The sequence below is a fragment of the Etheostoma spectabile genome, chromosome 4 (genome assembly GCF_008692095.1).
Source record: "Etheostoma spectabile isolate EspeVRDwgs_2016 chromosome 4, UIUC_Espe_1.0, whole genome shotgun sequence".
In the NCBI taxonomy this organism is placed as follows: domain Eukaryota; kingdom Metazoa; phylum Chordata; class Actinopteri; order Perciformes; family Percidae; genus Etheostoma; species Etheostoma spectabile.
The window spans coordinates 25,258,999-25,277,654 of record NC_045736.1 but is presented as its reverse complement, the minus strand read 5'-3'; the positions used below and the strand labels follow the sequence as shown (position 1 = coordinate 25,277,654).

The following is an 18,656-nucleotide window of genomic DNA, read 5'->3' as shown; positions in this document are numbered from 1 at the left end:
ACGAAGGAAGAAATGGAAGAAAAAAGGTCATGCAGAGAAAGGGAAGAGATGAGGACACTGAGTGTCTCCAACTTTGAAACAACAGCCAATAAATCACGGAGCGTGGCGCTGCTCGAAGGCGATGCATGGATTATTTCTCAGTGCCAAGTTAAGTGGCTGCCAGTTTCTACCCCCAAAACTCCTCCCTCCTGCTCCCTCCTGCTTGCTGTCCCCCAATCTTGTCATGTCACACTGTATTTTCCAGTACATCCTCCCTCAGACGTGTGGTGGTGGTGGTGTTGGGGGGGTGGAAGAAACCTGCCGTCTGGCCTTGACAAATGAGCTTTCAGGGCGGACGTCGAGCGAATGGGAATGAAGATAAATCTGATCTAATGGCTGGATAACAGCCTGCTAGAGCCTGACAGACACCATCAGCTTACACATTCTTTATGGGAGCGTCCCACCACCACACTCACACAAACACCAGAACGCTTCGGGCTGGGGGGGTTGAGATTTCTCTCATTGTCTTGACCCTCTCTACAACTTATGACTGTCCTCCTCTCTGTCCTCCCCATCTCTGTCTGACCTGCTTCTGCATACAAGTTAAGCCCAGCGTTAAGTAGGTTCAAAAAGAAAAGGCATTATTTATGACATTTGAAGACCACAATGAAACAGCTGTAGTAAATTTCTGCTTTATATCTTTACTATTTAAAAGTACATATTTCCACCACCACTCTAATGTGGAACATATGTAAGTCTTGAACTTAACACTTATTGTAAAAATGATGATTGCTTCAAATTATAATTCTGACAAGCATTTCAGATATGGTCATTACCGTGACGATGCTTATACTTAGTGTTTATGCTTAACAATTTCTCCTCCTCTTGGAAGAACATCTGTTAGACCGACGGCTCGACTATAGAGATACAAATTGCTAATATTTATTTTTGTGTAAGTGTTCCCTTCTCTTTCTTTTTTTAATTCCCATCCCACACTTAATGCAGCATGAACTCTGAGCTACAACTCCCTCTAGTATGATAATAATACACTTTGACTTAAATCCACATCTAGTAAGTTTGTGCCAAGTCGAGCGCATCATAGATAGAGGGAGGCTTGCGGATAGAATAAGCAAAGCAATGAGTCCAATTAAGCTTCTGTTGTAAATGCTAATGAGTGGAAAACACAACTAAATGGACTCCTGGGGTAAGGATCATTGGCTTATGAAAGGACGGAATGGGTAAAATAAGGACCAAATAACCACTTGCATCGTCTTCTTCATCTTCCTGTGTGTCAAACGCTGCCCACAAACCCAGCTGTTTGCAGCAAGAGAGAGACAAGTAGGTGGAAGAGTGAAAGAGAAACACAATGAAAACAAGTGACCCTGTCAGAAACTGGAAGAACAGAACATATAGTGCAGAGTGGAATATAAAACATAGTGCTATTGAAAACCTGTTTTGATTTTGCTTTAATGTTGACAGTGAGGTTTGTGCAATTCCAATTTGGACTGAGGTAAGAAGTCGTCTGTATGTGTGGGTCTTTGTGCCTGGGTAGTTTATATAAATAAGAGAACTTACTGCACTGAAATATAACAAAAAACAATATTTACGGTCACAAAGTAAATGATAAAGAAGGAGACACAAGTAGGGCTGTAACTATCACTTATTTCAGTTTCAAAAATCATTTAGTCTACGACACGTAAGAAAGTAGTTGTAAAAATGGCTCCCACAATTTGCCAGAATATATTTGATATAATTTTCTATCAATCGACTAATCAATAAATCAACTAATTGTTTCAGTACATGACATAACAAGACTATCGCACCCACCTGGCCAAAATTCAGTCAAGCTAATGTAAGAACCTCAGCTCATTAACTTTTAGCAGAGAATCATATGGCAGTGATTGCATCATAGTGTGGGCGTTATGGCCTTGCAGGGCAGCGCTAGGGTAGGCCTTTCATGGCTAAGCCTGAAGATTACTCTCTTTGAACAAGACGTATCCAGTTGCCAGAATGCGTTGGAATACCGCCCCTGCTCTGCTCAGCTCCACTCTGAGGATCTATGCCTTTGATGTGCTTAAATCCAGAACAGCGGGGAAGGGGTTAAAGGTAGTCGCAACCTCAGGCTCACCTTTCACACTCACTGTGCCATAGACAAAAAGAAGAAACGTGCACACATCGCTATTAGCTGCACTCCTACAGTATATGCAAAAACTGATACACTGATTGTAACAGTCAGAGGATAAAAAAACAACTCTTCTTGAATTTATGCTACTATAAGAGCAACATTTGTCCTCTTCTTAACACTGTGAGACACCAAGACACAGATAAACTCCCGCATAGTGAACACCCTCCCATGTGGAATAATCCTATTTCATGAACATGCAAAACTTGGCTAAATTACATCCATCCAAAAGCAATGAATACTAAAAACCTAGTATTTTGAAGAAAGCCATGGTGGTATAGGAGGGGGGCATTTCTCTTTCCATATCAACCATTCCTCTACCCCCTTTTATGCCAATGTGAATATGCGTGGCCCCCATATGGCTCAGATTCTGTGGTTCACTGCGAGTGATTGGTACAGGAAGGACTGAGAATATTACGCTGCTCCTGGTTGGTTTTCAAGCCTGAATTCCCCAGACTAAATTGGCTGAGCCTGGGAAAGTGGATGAGTAAATAGGTACTAATGATATTGTATTTACACAGCTAGTGGAGAAAATGCTGGGACAGTCCTGAGGAAGTCCCCTAAACTTACCCAGCTGGTCTCCGGGGCCTACAGCCCCGAGCCCCCGTTGCCCCCTTGCATAGTGGTCTGTGAAATTTGAAAGCAATGATGTCAACTGACATGCCAGTGGTGTTTATTTGGAACTTACAGCGGTGAGAGAGAAACAAGGAAAGAACAACAAAAAGTTCATGAAGCAGCTGGCCCTCTAAGAATGGAATGACTAAAAATGAATTAGGCCTACACAAATAAACATGACTTGAAAGTGTACTGGCACAGTGAAAGAGGAGAAAAAAAATCTAAATTAGAGGAGGCAAAAGTAGGGACAATGAGGGACAGAAAGACTTACTATTTCTCCCAGGGAGGCGGCCAGCATGTGAGTGACAGGTGCCACCTGTGGTGCTGCTAGCCCTTCACCAGCACCGAGCAGGGACTTTGTGCATTCATAGGTGACAAAGAAAGCAGCGGCTGAAACCAAGCAGAACCACAGCCATTTAAGGCCCATTAGTCAACCAGCATACAGCAATTAATATCCCTCACTACCACTGACAGGGGAGAAACTGCGGTGTGTGTGTGTGTGTGTGTGTGTGTGTGTGTGTGTGTGTGTGTGTGTGTGTGTGTGTGTGGGTGTGGGTGTGTGTGTCTGTGTGTGTGTCTGTGTTTGTGTCTGTGTGTGTGTGTAAGTACATTTTCTCAAAAGTTAGAAACAAAAGAGTCCGTGAGGATGATCTCATCATAAATAAAGAACAGGACTTTTAAATATTACATGAGGGTGCAAGCTAAGTGACTGCCTGATACTACAATACAAAGCACAGAAATCAAAGTACTTTGACTGTGAACTACTAAACTGACCCATGTAACCACTGCCAAAAACCAACAAAAGGTTGAAAAAGTCAACAAAGTGGCGCTCTTTTTTTCTGTGCTGTAACTTCAGGCAAGAAAACTACATAAATGTATGTGTAACAGCTAAAATAGGCTCTAAACACCAAATTGAGCCAATAACTTTGTGGATAGATGAGCAACACAGTGCAAAGTAAGGTTTCAAAATGATCCAACACAAGAAGAACCTTCATATCATATATCCAACTATCACAATGAGCATCATACCATTTGGGAAGGAGCCCACAGCTGCAGATGGGACTCCAGCGTAGATGCCCCTGAAGCCCCCTGCTTTGTAGAAGCCCTGCTGACTCTGCAGTCTTGTCTTAATGGTGTCCAGGGGAAAAAGGGTCAGATCCACACACATCCCTGCACCGCCTCCTGCCTAGAGAGACAATCACTTTGTAAGACATGATGCTGCATTAGACACTTTATAACACCAGTGGTGGAAGACCTATTCAGATCTTTAACTTAAACCTGCCTTCATTATTTTTTTGGATCAATTGGGGGGTAATGCAACAAGCTGTAAACACAACACTGACATATTACCTTATAAAGTTGATATTGCAAACTTGTGATCCGTTGCATATATTTACAGGACTCAGTTACATAATATTCTCTCTGCCTCTTTAGTTTCTAAATGCTCCACTGTGTTCACCAGCTAGTTGTTACCATGGTCTGACTGCTGTTTGGTGCTGGCCAGGTAGCGCTTAGTGGGCTCATCTGACTTTGTATCTGCTGCTGCTGTGAGCAATGTTGATGATAGCGATCAGGATGAACCAAAATAATAAAGATGCAGGTAGTAAAACCAATGAAAATAAACAAGCAATTTCCGGTAAATGTACTTAAGTATATTGGGTTACATTATTGAATATGGAATACATGTCTTAAATAGATAGATAAATGCAATAGACAGACAAACAGACAGACAGACAGACAGACTTTATTAATCCCACACTGGGAAATTACTCTGTTACAGCAGCAAGTTACAAGGACATAAGACACATGCTTCCTCACACATATACAGAAAGCTGGTCAAGGTGGAGGTAATTTTACCTACTTTATATACTAATGTATAGTTTAATCTATAACTATGCATCATAGTTTATAACTGATTGTATTTTAGGTGTTTAAAATTGTTATTGGATAATGCAAGGTAAATAGATTTCATTAAAATAAAATTTAAAATAAATGTAATGGGCGAGAACTCCATCTCCATCACTGCCCACGTGTGTGTTGAAGTCCCCGAGCAGAACTATGGAGTCTCCCACAGGACTCCATTCAAGGTCTCCAAGAAGGCCGAATACTCCAAACTCCTGTTTGGTGCACATGCACAAACAACAGTCAGAGTTTTCCCCCCCCCATCACCCACAGGCTTAGAAAGGCGACCCTCTCGTCCACCGGGGTAAACTCCAACGCAGCGGCGCTCTGCCGGGGGCTTGTGAGGTGATGTTTCCTGGAGAGGGCCGCACACGTGCACACGTGGGCAATGATGGAGATACGTGGAGAGGCATGATTGGGAGGAACGGCCTCCCTGATCTAAACCAGTGTGGTTGTCTGTTGTTGGACTTCTGTGCTAGTCATGGATTGTCTATAACAAACACCATGTTCGAACATAGGGAAGCTCATAAGTGTACGTGGTACCAGAGCATCTTAGGCCAAAGGTCAATGATCGATCAATTTTATAATTGTTTCATCTGATCTCACCTGCCGTATGTTTTGGACACTCGGGAGAAGAAAGGGGCGGAGCTGTCAACTGATCATCCTCTGGTGGTGAGTTGGGTCAGGGGGTGGGGGAGAAAGAGAGAGTGCGATGGACGTATATGCTACTCACAGAGTGACGGCTGACTCATTATGAATGGGTCCAGCATGGGTTGAATGGCGGGTCAGCAGAGTTACACACGTCGTGTGTATGAAACATCTGTATCGTGCATTTTTATGAACTATGATATTCTGGCCATGGGTCACATCTCTCGCCCAGGTCCAGCAGACTCCGTCTCACACGCTATTACTCTACGACCTGAAGTTAGTTGCATTCAATAACTTCTTCTGTGTTTTTTGCCGTGGCAGCAGCGATAGCAGAGTTACTCTCATGCTTAACAATATACAGCTGTGTTAATACCAATTAAAACTGTGGACAAATGTAGAAGTGTGGACCGGCGGCCGCTGTGTCTCTCCATGTTGCTAGGGAGTCGTGTGTGAGTTAATGGGGGTGAGTCTGCGCGGAGAGTAAGAAGAGAGTAGGGAGATCCAACACAGGCCCGGCTTTACAGAAGAAATGGGTTATGTAACGTAAAATGAAACCATATCGATATAAACAACATTGCTTCGTTTGTGGAGAGGCAGCGGATGGAAGGACATTACCCCCGGTGCAATCTCAAGGAAAAATATTACTCGCGCCCTAGAGCCCTGTGAGCTAACAGACGCTAACTAGCACCGACTAGCACCTGTCACTGCTGTTGTCTGAAAAAACAACACAGACAAGACGCAATGTTGCGTTTACTAGTAAACTGGTAAAACATGAGACCGATGTATAACCGACTGCTATCTGTTGTGGAATTTTCCTCATGTTACTCTGTCCTCTGTGACTGTCTACATCTAGAAACTAAGCTGGGCAGTGCAGGGAACAACTCTGACTGGCACATGATCAAACACTGGTTTACAGAGCTTGGGCTTTGCAAAAAAAAAAAAAAACGGAGCGTTCTATGAAATGACGCATTTCTCAACAAGAAAAAAATCCCTTGATCACGCAAATTTGATTGTGGGAAGCCAACATGTGATCGTGATTAAAATTTGATTAATTGTGCAGCTCTAGTTTGTAGTATTTATGGACAGGATGTCGAGGCGTAGTCGGGGTGGGGAGGGGTTGCAGTTCAGTCGGCTGGGGATCCAATCGCTGCTTTTTGCATGTAATGTGGTCCTGATGGCATCATCGGCCTGTGACCTTCAGCGCTCACTGGATCGGTTCGCAGTGTGAAGCAACTCGGATGAGGATTAGCACCTCTAAATCTGAGGCCGTGGTTCTCAGCAGGAAACCGATGGAGTGCCTTCTTCAGGTAGGGAATGAGTCCTTATCCCAAGTGAAGGAGTTTAAATACCTTGGGGTCTTGTTTGTGGGTCATGATGACCGAAAGAATGAGATCCAGGGTACAAGCGACCGAAATGGATTTCTTCAAGAGGGTGGCTGGCATCTCCCTTAGAGATAGGGTGAGAAGCTCATTCACCCGTGGGGAGCTCGGAGTAGAGCCGCTGCTCCTTTGCGTTGAAAGGAGCTAGTTGAGGTGGTTTGGCATCTGGTAAGGATGCCTCCTCGGCGCCTCCCTAGGGAGGTGTTCCAGGCAAGTCCAGCTGCGAGGAGGCCTTGGGCAAGACCCAGGACTAGGTATTATATCTCCAACCTGGCCTGGGAACACCTCAGGATCCCCCAGTCGGAGCTGGTTAATGTTGCTCGGGAAAGGGAAGTTTGGGGTGCCCTGCTGGAGCTGCTCCCCCCACGACCCGATACCGGATAAGCGGACAAAGATGGATGTATGAATGGATGGATGGGTGAGAACTACAATGTTTCCTTCTGAAATGTAGTGAAGTAGAAGTATAAAGTAATGATGACAGATGAGGACCGCACTCTGAAATACAGATGGCGTACCAATGTCTCTGAGCACAATAAAAAAAAAAAAACTTTACTCTTAGTAGTATAAAGTAATGAACAAAGTCCCTCAAAATTGTAAAGGTAAAGGACTTGTAGGTATGTATGTACTTATATTTACATTATATTCATGTACAACACGCTTATATCATACACACACACACCTTTCTCACACTCATGTCACCTCATCAAAGAACCAAAAGAAAATATTGCACAAAAAGTAACAGCATACATAATGAAATTGTACACAGAGGATAGACTTTTGTTCTGCCTTGTCTCATTAAGTCAAGTCAGTGACAATAGGTTCTCATTTTCCCAATAACTTGAACAGTGAAAGCAGCTGACGCACTTACTCTGTTACTTTGTTATTCTGCAACTGATACCATTTTGCTTATTCCCCTTTTGCCAGAAAATAAAACACTGTTGAAAGGGGTTTTAAGTTTTGGTTTGTCATTTGAAGAAGGCACGTTTGTAAAAATGTAGTGTTGCACCGACCCCTGGCTCGTGCACAGAGACAGTCCACAGGGAGATGTCCTTTTCCACAAATACTGGTCTAACTAGAGCTGGTTCAGCCTACAGCAAAGTATTTGCAGTAATTTTTTTATTTTGTGATATTAGCGATAATAAATCGGTTAGCTACTTCCGACTATATTGTTTTGTATTTCTCGAGCTTGGGTAACGTTAGTCCACGAGCTGTAAGACCCTTTGTTCGTTAGGACATTAACCGGACTGCAGTCGGTCCCGTATTGTTTCTGGCATGTACACTAGGCTTTATTTTGCAAACAGATTAATAGGGTAGTGTCGTAAGCAGAACACGAACACAATATACACATGACTTAAGAATACTAACATGACGCATGACAATGTATAAAATTACCAACTTACCACCAAAGACGCGACAAACTCTCGTCTCTCCATGCTCTGCTCTCAAAATCTCCTCTCGTCAGTTGTGCAGCCCGGACATTTGCAACTGTTGAGGATGTTTGAGACTCGAGTGTAATCAAAACATGCCTGTGTCAAGGACGCTGCCATCTTGGTTGAATTACTTCCGCGTGACGTCATGACGCATGGTAATCACGTAACGTCGAAAGCTATTACTACGTTACGAGTACGTTTCTGTCACTTCATTAGCTCATATAATAGAAGAACAAGTAAGAAAGTGATAAGTACAATATAAAAAAACACTTGAAGAGAAAAAAATAAAATAACACTTTACTAACTTAGGTTGAACACTATGTTATATTGGCTTTTACCCAGACTACAGGTATCAATGTGCAGGCAGTAAGGGGTTGGGTGTAGAAATGTGTAAATAAACTACAAAGAAATACCTACCACTAAAGAATACTCAAATGCAGTATCCATGCTCATGATGCATTAAACTTTGGTAGAACTTTGGGGTTGTTTCACAGTGCAGCCATGATATATGCCCAAAAACGTGAAAATCATAATCAATGGCTCTTTTGCTCCCGTGAGCAGAATACGGTTGGTTAAACTTTTCTCCTGTGTCTACTTAGCTTGTATTTGTGTCATTTTTGCTATGAGCTGCTGTAGCACAGAAATTTCCCCAGTGTGGGATTAATAAAGTCCATTTTATCTTATCTTCTTTCTATTCACTCCCATTTTGAGCAAAATAGAATAAGTCTCTAAATCACACTTTTGGCACATAAACAAACAATACTAAAGCAAATTTTGGTAACATCTAAAATTACGAGTTATGTTCATAGACTGTGTATTTGTCTATGGTTCTTTTGCTTACGTTCAATTGCTTATTCACAATTATAAGTAAAGGTACCAGCCAGGACTTGTCCTCTCTGTCTCCATGCAGCCATGAGGAGGCTGCACTCCACGGCCATCAGTTGATACTGATTTGTACTGTTGATTCAGAAGTAGTTGTGTTATTTTTTTCTGTGGTGCAAACTAAGTGTTAAAGAAGGCACTGTACCTCTGCTTGCTTCTGGAACATGTAGACACCTGGCAGCACATATTATTTAAAAAGGCCTTGGATGGCCTTGCAAAGGCAAGTGCACTTCCCATGTTCTATTCTCACCCTGGGTGTGACAGTCTGGCAACCAAGGTTCTGCCACAGCTCACAGAGGACTTGTTGACATTGGCCATAACACCAAACGAGATACCTCAAAATGAAATACACAGCATTTAGATGTTTTTGATCTTGCTCTATGACAGAACTAGCACATGCAACATAGTCAATATTTCCTGAAATAAACTCTTTGTGAAATAAACATGTAAGGCAGATTCTACCAACTGTGACAGTGCCTGTCTGGAACAACACATGGGGAGGGAAGCTTGCCAGGCAGGCTACGTGTGGGTACAGGCACTACTGCCATCCCCTGCATTACCTTCACCAACCAGCTGGGGTTGAACAAGACAGATGCGGGTCTGCATGAACCTCACTGGACCCCCCCTGGTAGAGGCATCAAAAGGGTTGCCTTAAGCGCTGCAAGTGCAAAGTGGCACAGCTCTGTGGCTGTGTGAAGGCGAGTTCTGGTTTCCACCTCTGCCAAAGCCAGAGAAAGAAAAATGAATGATGTTTCGGCAGAAGAACCAGCTGAGGACACAAAGTCACATTTTGGAATGGTTGAAAAAAATTATGAGACAATATCGTCTCAATAAATTTAATGTAAAATCTGGCATCGTTAAGTCTAATGTTTCAATTTTAACACAAATGTGTAACCACAGATTCATGTAATGACACAATACTTTTCCAGTGATGTGCAAATACAAATTTTTGAAAACACAAAATAAGAACTTTAGTGACATACCTTCACACACACAAACCTGTATTACCATCCCATAACTGTGAGGCCTTCTATTCTTGCGTCTAACCTCTCTCTCACGCTCCTGTTGAGTGAGTATGCTCAGGCCGTGAGACTGGGTTGGCTCAGGTGAGTGTGTTCTTTTCCAGTGACACGCAGACTGGGTTATTTATGGGCTGCTGTCAGCCAGACAGTGCCTCCTATTAAGGAAGAGCAGGCGAGGGGCCACCACCTCTTTATTCAGCCCGGACCCATTGATGACTGGGCTGACTGCGCCCAGTTTGAAGCTTGGTACCCGTCATCCATCTTGTTGAAGTGGGGCTAACAGGGATCCCATTGGATGGGAGCGCTGCAGCTGGATCTGGACCGGGCTGCTGTCTCTGCTGTGTGGATTTGTATTATGCCCGAGAACGGCAGTAGCATCACTATCACACTGTTTCTCATACTTTTATTGTCTTGATGCAGCACTTCATAAGATAGACTTTAAAGTATATTTCATAGTGTCAAAGGATGTAGTTGTTGCTGTGGTCTGTTTAACCAATTGTAAATTAATTCTCTTTTACTCCACTGAGCATATGCAAGGGTTATTCATTGTGACACTGTCATTGTGCTGGTGCTTTTACAATACAGCCCATTCCTGAGCAAGACTTTACCTCAGTTCAGTCAATACAGCACATTAATTCTATGCCATACCTGAAATTGATTTTTTTTTCCTGTTGTTGTCAAGACGTTTGCAGTGTCCAGAGTCCTGTCTGTTCCATTATGTAAAGCCATTTCTCACCCTGTCACCGCATGTCCTTGGTTATTGGGATATTTGTCATTTGTGCTCCAAATGCTCTATTCCTGTAAGTCTCAATAGACCAAACCTTAAAGTGGCATTCAAATGTACAAATCATGGAAGTTTCTTAACAAGACTGGACCACTTAGTATCAGTTTTTCAAAAAGTGTATTACTTTTAAAAGTTGGCTAACTCTTTGCTTCTGAACCATTTTGTTATCTATTAAGCAGTGATGACACTTTTACGTTTTAACGCTTACAAGATGATTGTAAGCTTCACCTAATGTGTTTCTGAGTGACTTTAACCAGTTATCTTACATGTCAGGAGTGAAGCTTACAGTCTGAGGCCTATTGAAGAAATCAAATAAAGCAGCAACTGGTCTGCACCAACATAGTCTATGACTTTTTGATAAAAGCCCTGTGAGCAGTGGGTGAATTTACCCATTGAAGTTAATGTAAAAGCTGGCTAGATGAGAGTCGGAGTGTTCAGTTACCCCTGTGTAAGGTCAATGAGAAGCACCCAGAGTCTGGGTAGATTTGCAGGGAGCACCATTGATCTTGACCCACTCAGAGTATGATCTCAGAGATAAAAGGGAGGAGACGAGAGGGGAACTTATTCACTGTCAGCCACAAGTCAGCAAAGGGCAATTCTAGCCTGCAGGCTGTCTTTGAAAAACTGAAGGGCAAAAGCGCGGAGGATTAAGCCGCGATGTGGGGAGGGAGAGAAATGTAAGCAGCCATAAGGGTTATTGTAATAACACAGAGCCAACATCTATTGGCTTCACTCTTTTCTAAAGGCATGTGTGTAAGATGACAGCCAGAATGAACTCAGAGGAAAAAGGTTATCCGACTTGCACAAGTGAAAGGGTGCACCACCTGAAGTTTTTAGACACTTTCTGCCTGTAGGTGTGTGTGTGTATGTGCGTGTCTGTGTTTTATTTCAGACAGGGCAGATTGCTTACATTTAAATTCTTTAAATTCATTTTCATTACCTTTGTTTTAAAGGCCCAGTTGCTCATTCGGACACTGTTGCGTACCAACAATTGTCTTTTTTTTTCTTGTGTGTAATTTGAGAAAGGACCATCTGTAATGGTCATTATTTGTGAGCTGAGAGGAACACACATCTTGAGGCTGACACCGTGATGTTATTCATGAGACAGGGTGGTCGAGCAACGCGGTAAACTTCAGCCGAAACATAACTCTTGCTCATTAGCCGGCCTAACATTTGCATCATTAGGACACCGCAACAGCAGGGGTAGGAGGAAATACGACTAAGCGCCTTTCATATAACTCTTTGTTTTTACTCTCAGGATGATAGGCTACATGAGTCTGTGACAGGGAGGGAGAACAGGAGGGAAGGGAAATGAAGAGAGGAGGGAGGTGACAGGAGGAGAGGAAGAAGGGAGGTACGATAAGGGGAATAAAGGAGAGGAGAAAGGTTAGAGAGAAAGAGGAGAATAAAAGAACATTAATTATAAATTCACTGAATCGACAAGCTGTCAGGCTGTGCTGCCGTCTATGTAGCGCATAAGCCTCTGCTGCACTATTGACTCTTACGTCACACCCAAAACTTCTATCTCATTTTCTCACCTTTGGCTGCATCCATATCACCTGTTTCTCCTCCACGCTATCTGCTCTCTTGGATTGACCCCCCGAGAGCTTTGCAAAGCCTTGTCATCATCCCATCTTTCCCTTCTCCTTTCTCCCCCTCTGCCCTCTCATCCCTACCAGTGAAAAATGAGCTGCCTGTAGCATATTGATCCCATGTCTAGCTCCTGCCTAAAGATAGATGGCTCACAGACAAGCCAAAGCACTCCTGATGCCTCCATTCTCTGCTGCACCAGCAGTGCCAATGGTTTCACTGGATGATATTGATTGCAGTGATCAATTTCACCACAATGCACGCTGATGGATTCTGTGCCCCGGTTGTCGTTGTTTCAGTAAGAGCAGGTTTGCTGAGGGAAGGGCTGTCACATTGAACTGTGATGGATTTGATTGGTCAGGGCGTGTGTAATCACATCTGTGTTATAGCTGTCCAGTGGCAGTGGCCACTATAGAGGCATCCGCTGTCAGAACCTTTTTCCCACACTGACAAAATCTCTGAAGATAAAGCTTTGAATAATATATGTCATCTCGTAGATCCAATGTTGATTTGGAAACTTAGGCTACATTATAACGTTAATGTATGTATTGGCTAACCACGGTTGCAGAATAATAATAGGCATGGCAATGTTTATCTGTGGGTTGGTTTGTCAAAACATAACGTGTTTAACGGTAATTAGCTAATGTTAGCATGCTCGGTCCCTCGCAATCATGTGCATACATTAATGTTGCCATTTGAGGTTTTGTTTTTTATTTTATTATGTGTTTTTTATTAATTAAAGAAATGCGTGCATAATAAAAAAGTCATAGAGGAATATTTAAAAATTATTGCAAAATACAACCCAAATTTATTTTAAGAGTTTGCTGTATTTTAATATTTTTTTTATCAATATTTAGTGTCCATTTAAAAATATGTCTGAGAGCAAGTGCAATCCAGAATCAGATTACATTTATTAGCCCACTCAGGGAAATTCGTTTGGTCCAGTGCTCCAGACATCACAAAGTCCACAGTAAACACAAACACAGTAATACCTCAACATGCATAGACCGTGTCTCCCATAGAAATGAAATGTACATGGCGTCTCTGCATGTGCAGGCGCCACAATATGAGATGGGAGATAAAAACAAGCCAACAGGTTGAATCCTCTCTGAAGAAATGTGCTGACTGCAAGCAGGAAAAACTGAACAGATAGTCTCCTCACTGAAAGCAACTTATACAAAATTATCTCAAAGGAGATACGGTATCTATTCATCACAACTAGTGTGGCTGACTTCCTCCTTCCACTGGTATTAACTGACTGGCCTTTTGCTGCTTTTGTTCCATGGGCACAGATGGCACTTGCATTTGTCATGGCCTAAGTGCTGAGGAGGCGAAGGTGAGAGCTCCCAAACAACAATACTTCACAAAGAGCTGCAAATAATCAGGGGAGTTTTGTCTCACTCCTTCCCTTGAAAAACCTTTCCCCAAAGTCCACTTCTTTAAATTCACCTTTAGCTCTTTTGCATTTTCCTTTAAAAAACCTGCTTTTAAACCCTATGAAACCCCCTTTCCCATAGGAGGGTCGAGGGGGAAGATTGGGAAGTTTTTCACCCGGGATCACTGAAAAAAACATACCATAACTTTTTAAAACCCTTTAAAAGTAAAAACAAACTAAAACAATTTTTTTTTAAATTTTTTCCCTTTCCCTTGTTAGCATTCTTTGCTCATTTCCATTAAGAACGTTTTGTTATGTGTGCACACCACCTTTTGACCCACTATGCCATTCTGTCTTTGGTCGCGTGACAGATATCCCCTCCCCCCCTGATTCCTCTAGTAGCTGATGCCCCATGTTGCTTTAAAACCCCAGCAACCCGTACAACTTTCCATGAGAACTCTACCAATTGCCATCCCTTGTCAGTTAAGTATCGATAAGTCATAAAAAAACTCATAGGAAAAAAGCTGGTGAAAATGGGTTTTTTCCTCCAAGGCTTTAAAGGGAAAAAAAACCTGTGCGTACTGACACTGCTGTTTTTTTTGGGCAAAGTGGTACATTGAATTGATTTGAGACAATTTAAGGTGTTTCCATTCATTTTCGCACTGAATCACACAACATTCAAGCAAACATTTGCGGACAAAGTTTGGCTAGACAAAACGGATCGTGCCATCTATCAACAAATGATCGATATTGCACAAGTTGTAATAGTGCTTATTTTCCAGCTGATAGCAACATATCATGTATAATAAGAAAACAACGACGCCATCAACACATGATGATGCAGATGCAGATGCATGTAAATGTCTGATGACAACTGAGGGGGCCTGTGGCGTGGGCACAACAGCGCACCAAACAGTTCTGGGACATCTTGGTTAAGACTCTTCACAGAAACCTTTTGGTTGAAGCATTTTCGGATGACCAAGACAACATTTAACCTGTTATATGGCATTATGGCATTATGGCATTTCTTAGATTTTTGCTGTATAAAATGGCCGTTATATTTTGCTCGTAAATTAAATTCAAAAAGTCTCTTGTCTCCTTGTTCGTCCACTTACATCTGTCTTTGTTGACACACACCATGTGTGCAAACAGATGGCCCTAATGCTTCTCAATGAAAACTTTCAGCAAGAAGCTATGCTGTGTGTTTTTTTTTTAATCAGAAGTGTGGAAGTTAACCAGATGCGCATTTGCCAAACAACCCAGTGACTCATCATCCTTGAAGTCTTTTTTCTTTTAAAACAGGTGCATCAAGATGCAGTGGGCCTATCACTGTCCCCTTGGGCCGGACACCAACTACAGTTGGTAAAAAAACGCAGATATAGTGGGTCTTTTACTCCCATCGGCCACATTGAGGTGTAATGCCCAGCCACAGTACAGTGTGAAATTTGGTTTTTGATATTTTCTCTTAAACTTCTTCAAAATGTTCCCTAAAAAGCATAATTCAAACTATTTTATTATTACTCTACTGCTCCCCCTGTTTCGTTACCATGTTAACTGCCTTAAACTATCACACGCCACTATCACCAACTTCTCATAGCTTCATAACAGAGCCATCACACACAACACTGGCCATCACCTAAATTCAATTTTTATGCTATAACCACCTAGACACCAAAATTTAAATGCATATTTGGTCGGAGACTTATCCCCTTTTAACCTTTCAATTAATACACCTTAAATCAAAACTCTAGAGAGTTATGATGATTGTCCTATATACTTTTTCTTTAACACAGGGTTTAAACTTCACCCATGGTGCACCAACAGTAATTTCTACTACTACACCCTAGAGTACAGGTCAGTCAATATCCACCTGTGTCATGTGGATCTGAGAGCTCACAGTTGATGTGTGGCCTGCCAATAGCCCACACTGTGCTAAAGGAACCAGATGTGAACAAGTAGATTTCATCTTCACTGGCAGTCATTCCCTTCAGGCAGCTGCAGATGGATCAATAACACCAGTCCCTCGGCGTCCCCGTCTCAGCTAGATTGAGAATTCTTGGAGTGGCTCTGGTGACAAAAGCATGTAGCTCAGATCTATTCAGTTTGTATGGATCAATGCAGGACATGCACATCAAATGGAAGAGGAGGACGCGGATAGTGTGTGTGTGTATGCCTTTCCACATATGTGTTGGAGCATCTCTATCACGTTCACTTTCTCTGTAGGTCAATGAAGATGGAGGAATATCATTACATTACAGTAAAACATGCACAAACATGCTTGGCAGTCTAGTTCCATGTGTTCTGTCTGTGGAGCCTGATAGAAATATGGATCTGTTCTCATATAGTCCCTGTCACACTGTTCATTTGATTTATCCCTTAATGAGCTGATACACTGCCTGGCGTTAGTGTGACACACTGCTTTCAGGAGAACTCTGACAAATTGTTATTGTGAATGTGAAAAATGTTTTTCATGCTACTGGAAAATCAAAGGACACAGATTTTTGTGAGCAATAACAGGAGAGAGGGGGAACTGTAAACATTAGTATTGCCCTCTTCTCACCACATTCACCTTCAGGTTACATTGAAGAACTTTGTTTGTCATCCAAACTGTGATAGAGATCAACTCCACACCCTGTCGCAGACCACAATTATGATTCAGCAACATAAATGTTACATCTGCTTGCAAATGATGACCTTTCAAACAGTAAAGAGTGAGCACTGAGGACAAAGCTAACCTTTAGATTCGAACAGCATCTGGACTGCTCGGGCTGCTTTACTGCGGTGTCAGAGTGCCATCTAGTGGTCAAATGGAACAGTAAAGCTACATTTTATGAAATGTGGATAATGTTTGATTGGACGATCCAGAGTGGAGTCATCTGCCATGAGCAATTCTGTCAGATACACATTGCTTCTAACATTTTGGAAATAGTTATATGATGATACAATAGCCAAAAGTGAATGCACAACAAAGTCACATGTTACAGTAGCACATGTCCAATTTGATTGAGCCTCTAGACAAAATATCATTTCGCTTCATTAACCATTATTCATAATTCATATTTTTCCAATTAATCAGTTGTCAAGCATTATATATTGTTCCTTTCCGTCTTCAACACATGGGAAAGTTCCCATCATGCCACAGGACAGGAAGAAAGTCTTTTGGGACCAATGTACTTGATTGTGTGATAATAACCCATTATCATGCTAATTTTGCATTTCATCTTTGCCATAATTGCCTCCATCAATATTAACTCAGGCCGTGCAGCCTTCATTTGTAGGACATAGAGCGGGCTTCTGTATTGTGATTTATAATGGGTGGAAGAGGCAAAATAGCACAAAGTAGTCAGTAGTAATCTTAGTTCTCTGCATAAGTGAGTGAATCTAGGATTTCCTTCATTAGTGATGACTAGTAAGCACTCATGTCTCTGAGAAACTCCTCACTGTTTTATAGTTCTCGTATACACTTGGTTCTAGTTTTTGGTGGCGACTCCTTTGTATGACTCCTTTGTATCTTACATTAATGACAAAGCGGGGGGGAGGGACTCAAACCATCTTTGACCCTTTCTGGAGCTCAACTGGCAACCCACCGATGTCAGTGGCCCCAATAGAGGTCTGGCTGTCCTCTGCCACCTTGTTTTCCTGTTTATCCAGGGTCAAGTCATCATGTGTATGCTCATAAAAATCAGCATTCATTTCAGCTTTTCTATAATCTTTGACCTTTAAAGTGAGCTTCAGTGTACTCTATTACTTCTATCTTTGAAAGTACTTCCATCAACATTCATGCTGCTCCTGAACACAGAAGACCTCTTCAGACAACAACCTCTTGTTGAATACCACTTCCTGTCTCCTAATCAAGTCCGTTAAGAGTCACAGGAAACCGCTTAATTTGATGAAAATTGATCCCATTTTTATTTTCTGAGATCCCATTACATCAAAACCCTCTTAAAAAAAACTCTTGTTGTCAATATACTGTACTACGAAAATTCAACTGTGTATTGCAGAGCAGACAAAAAAATCACCACCATTCCAGCAAAACTCAAAATTCCTCTACCTGATGACAATCTAGCATCAATGAAACCTGCAAACCCTGTCAAACCAGAGCAAGAGACGCTTCTGACCTCCTCCCATGGGTAAGGGAATGAGAAACGTCCTAAAAGTGAATCCAGATTTGTGTATCGGAACTTTGTTTTTTATTCTCTTCTCTTCCATTAGTCATCACATGACCCCTGACATTTATCTTGTGACCCTTTTAAGGGGCCCCAACCCCTGGTTGGTAAGCCCTGGACTAAACTACCCAGCTGTTTATAATTTAAGTAGTTAAATCCAGCTCCACCTTGAGCAGCTACAACAGTAAAATGTGATGTGCACAGTGATGCGTCAGTATTTTAACAATACAGTCTAATGATGCGACCCATGGATAATATATCACTCACAGGGGACATTCTACTGCAGAATCAGTACTTTTACTTTAGAAACCTTAGTACATTGTGCTGGTCATATAATTATTTAATTGGTAGTTTACTTATAATTAGTACTATATAATTAGAACCTGCCGAACTGTCAAACAATGGACTGACTAAATGACAGTCTATTTTTTTCATTTTCATTATTGATTTCTACTTCATGTACTAACATGACACCAGTATTATTGTCTATACTGAACAAGGCAAGGGGCCGTTACCATAAACAGCTTGTTTTCAAGCATCATAGATTAGTGGTAATAGCTTGGACAGTAAACATGGCTAATTACACTACACCAGTAAATTTCCTCCAATGTTATCTTTTTCCACTGAGGGAAGGCCATGTGTCGTTTCATCCTAATTGGTCTCCTCATCATCGCCCATCTTAGGAAACTGCTGCCGCCTAAT

General features: G+C 42.0%; 1 protein-coding gene across 2 annotated transcripts in view; it reads right to left on the bottom strand.

Moving 5' to 3' along the window:
* slc25a26 (solute carrier family 25 member 26) overlaps positions 1-8,295 on the bottom strand; it is a 54,604-nt gene extending 46,309 nt beyond the window's left edge. For both annotated transcript variants that reach the window (XM_032513021.1, XM_032513022.1), the window contains exons 1-3: positions 8,106-8,295; positions 3,806-3,962; positions 3,048-3,166 (exon numbers count right to left, since the gene is read on the bottom strand). In XM_032513021.1, coding sequence (XP_032368912.1) covers positions 3,048-3,166; positions 3,806-3,962; positions 8,106-8,138 — 309 coding nt within the window. In that variant the 5' untranslated portion in view covers positions 8,139-8,295. The remainder of the gene's footprint in view (positions 1-3,047; positions 3,167-3,805; positions 3,963-8,105) is intronic.
* Positions 8,296-18,656: the final 10,361 nt, after the last annotated feature.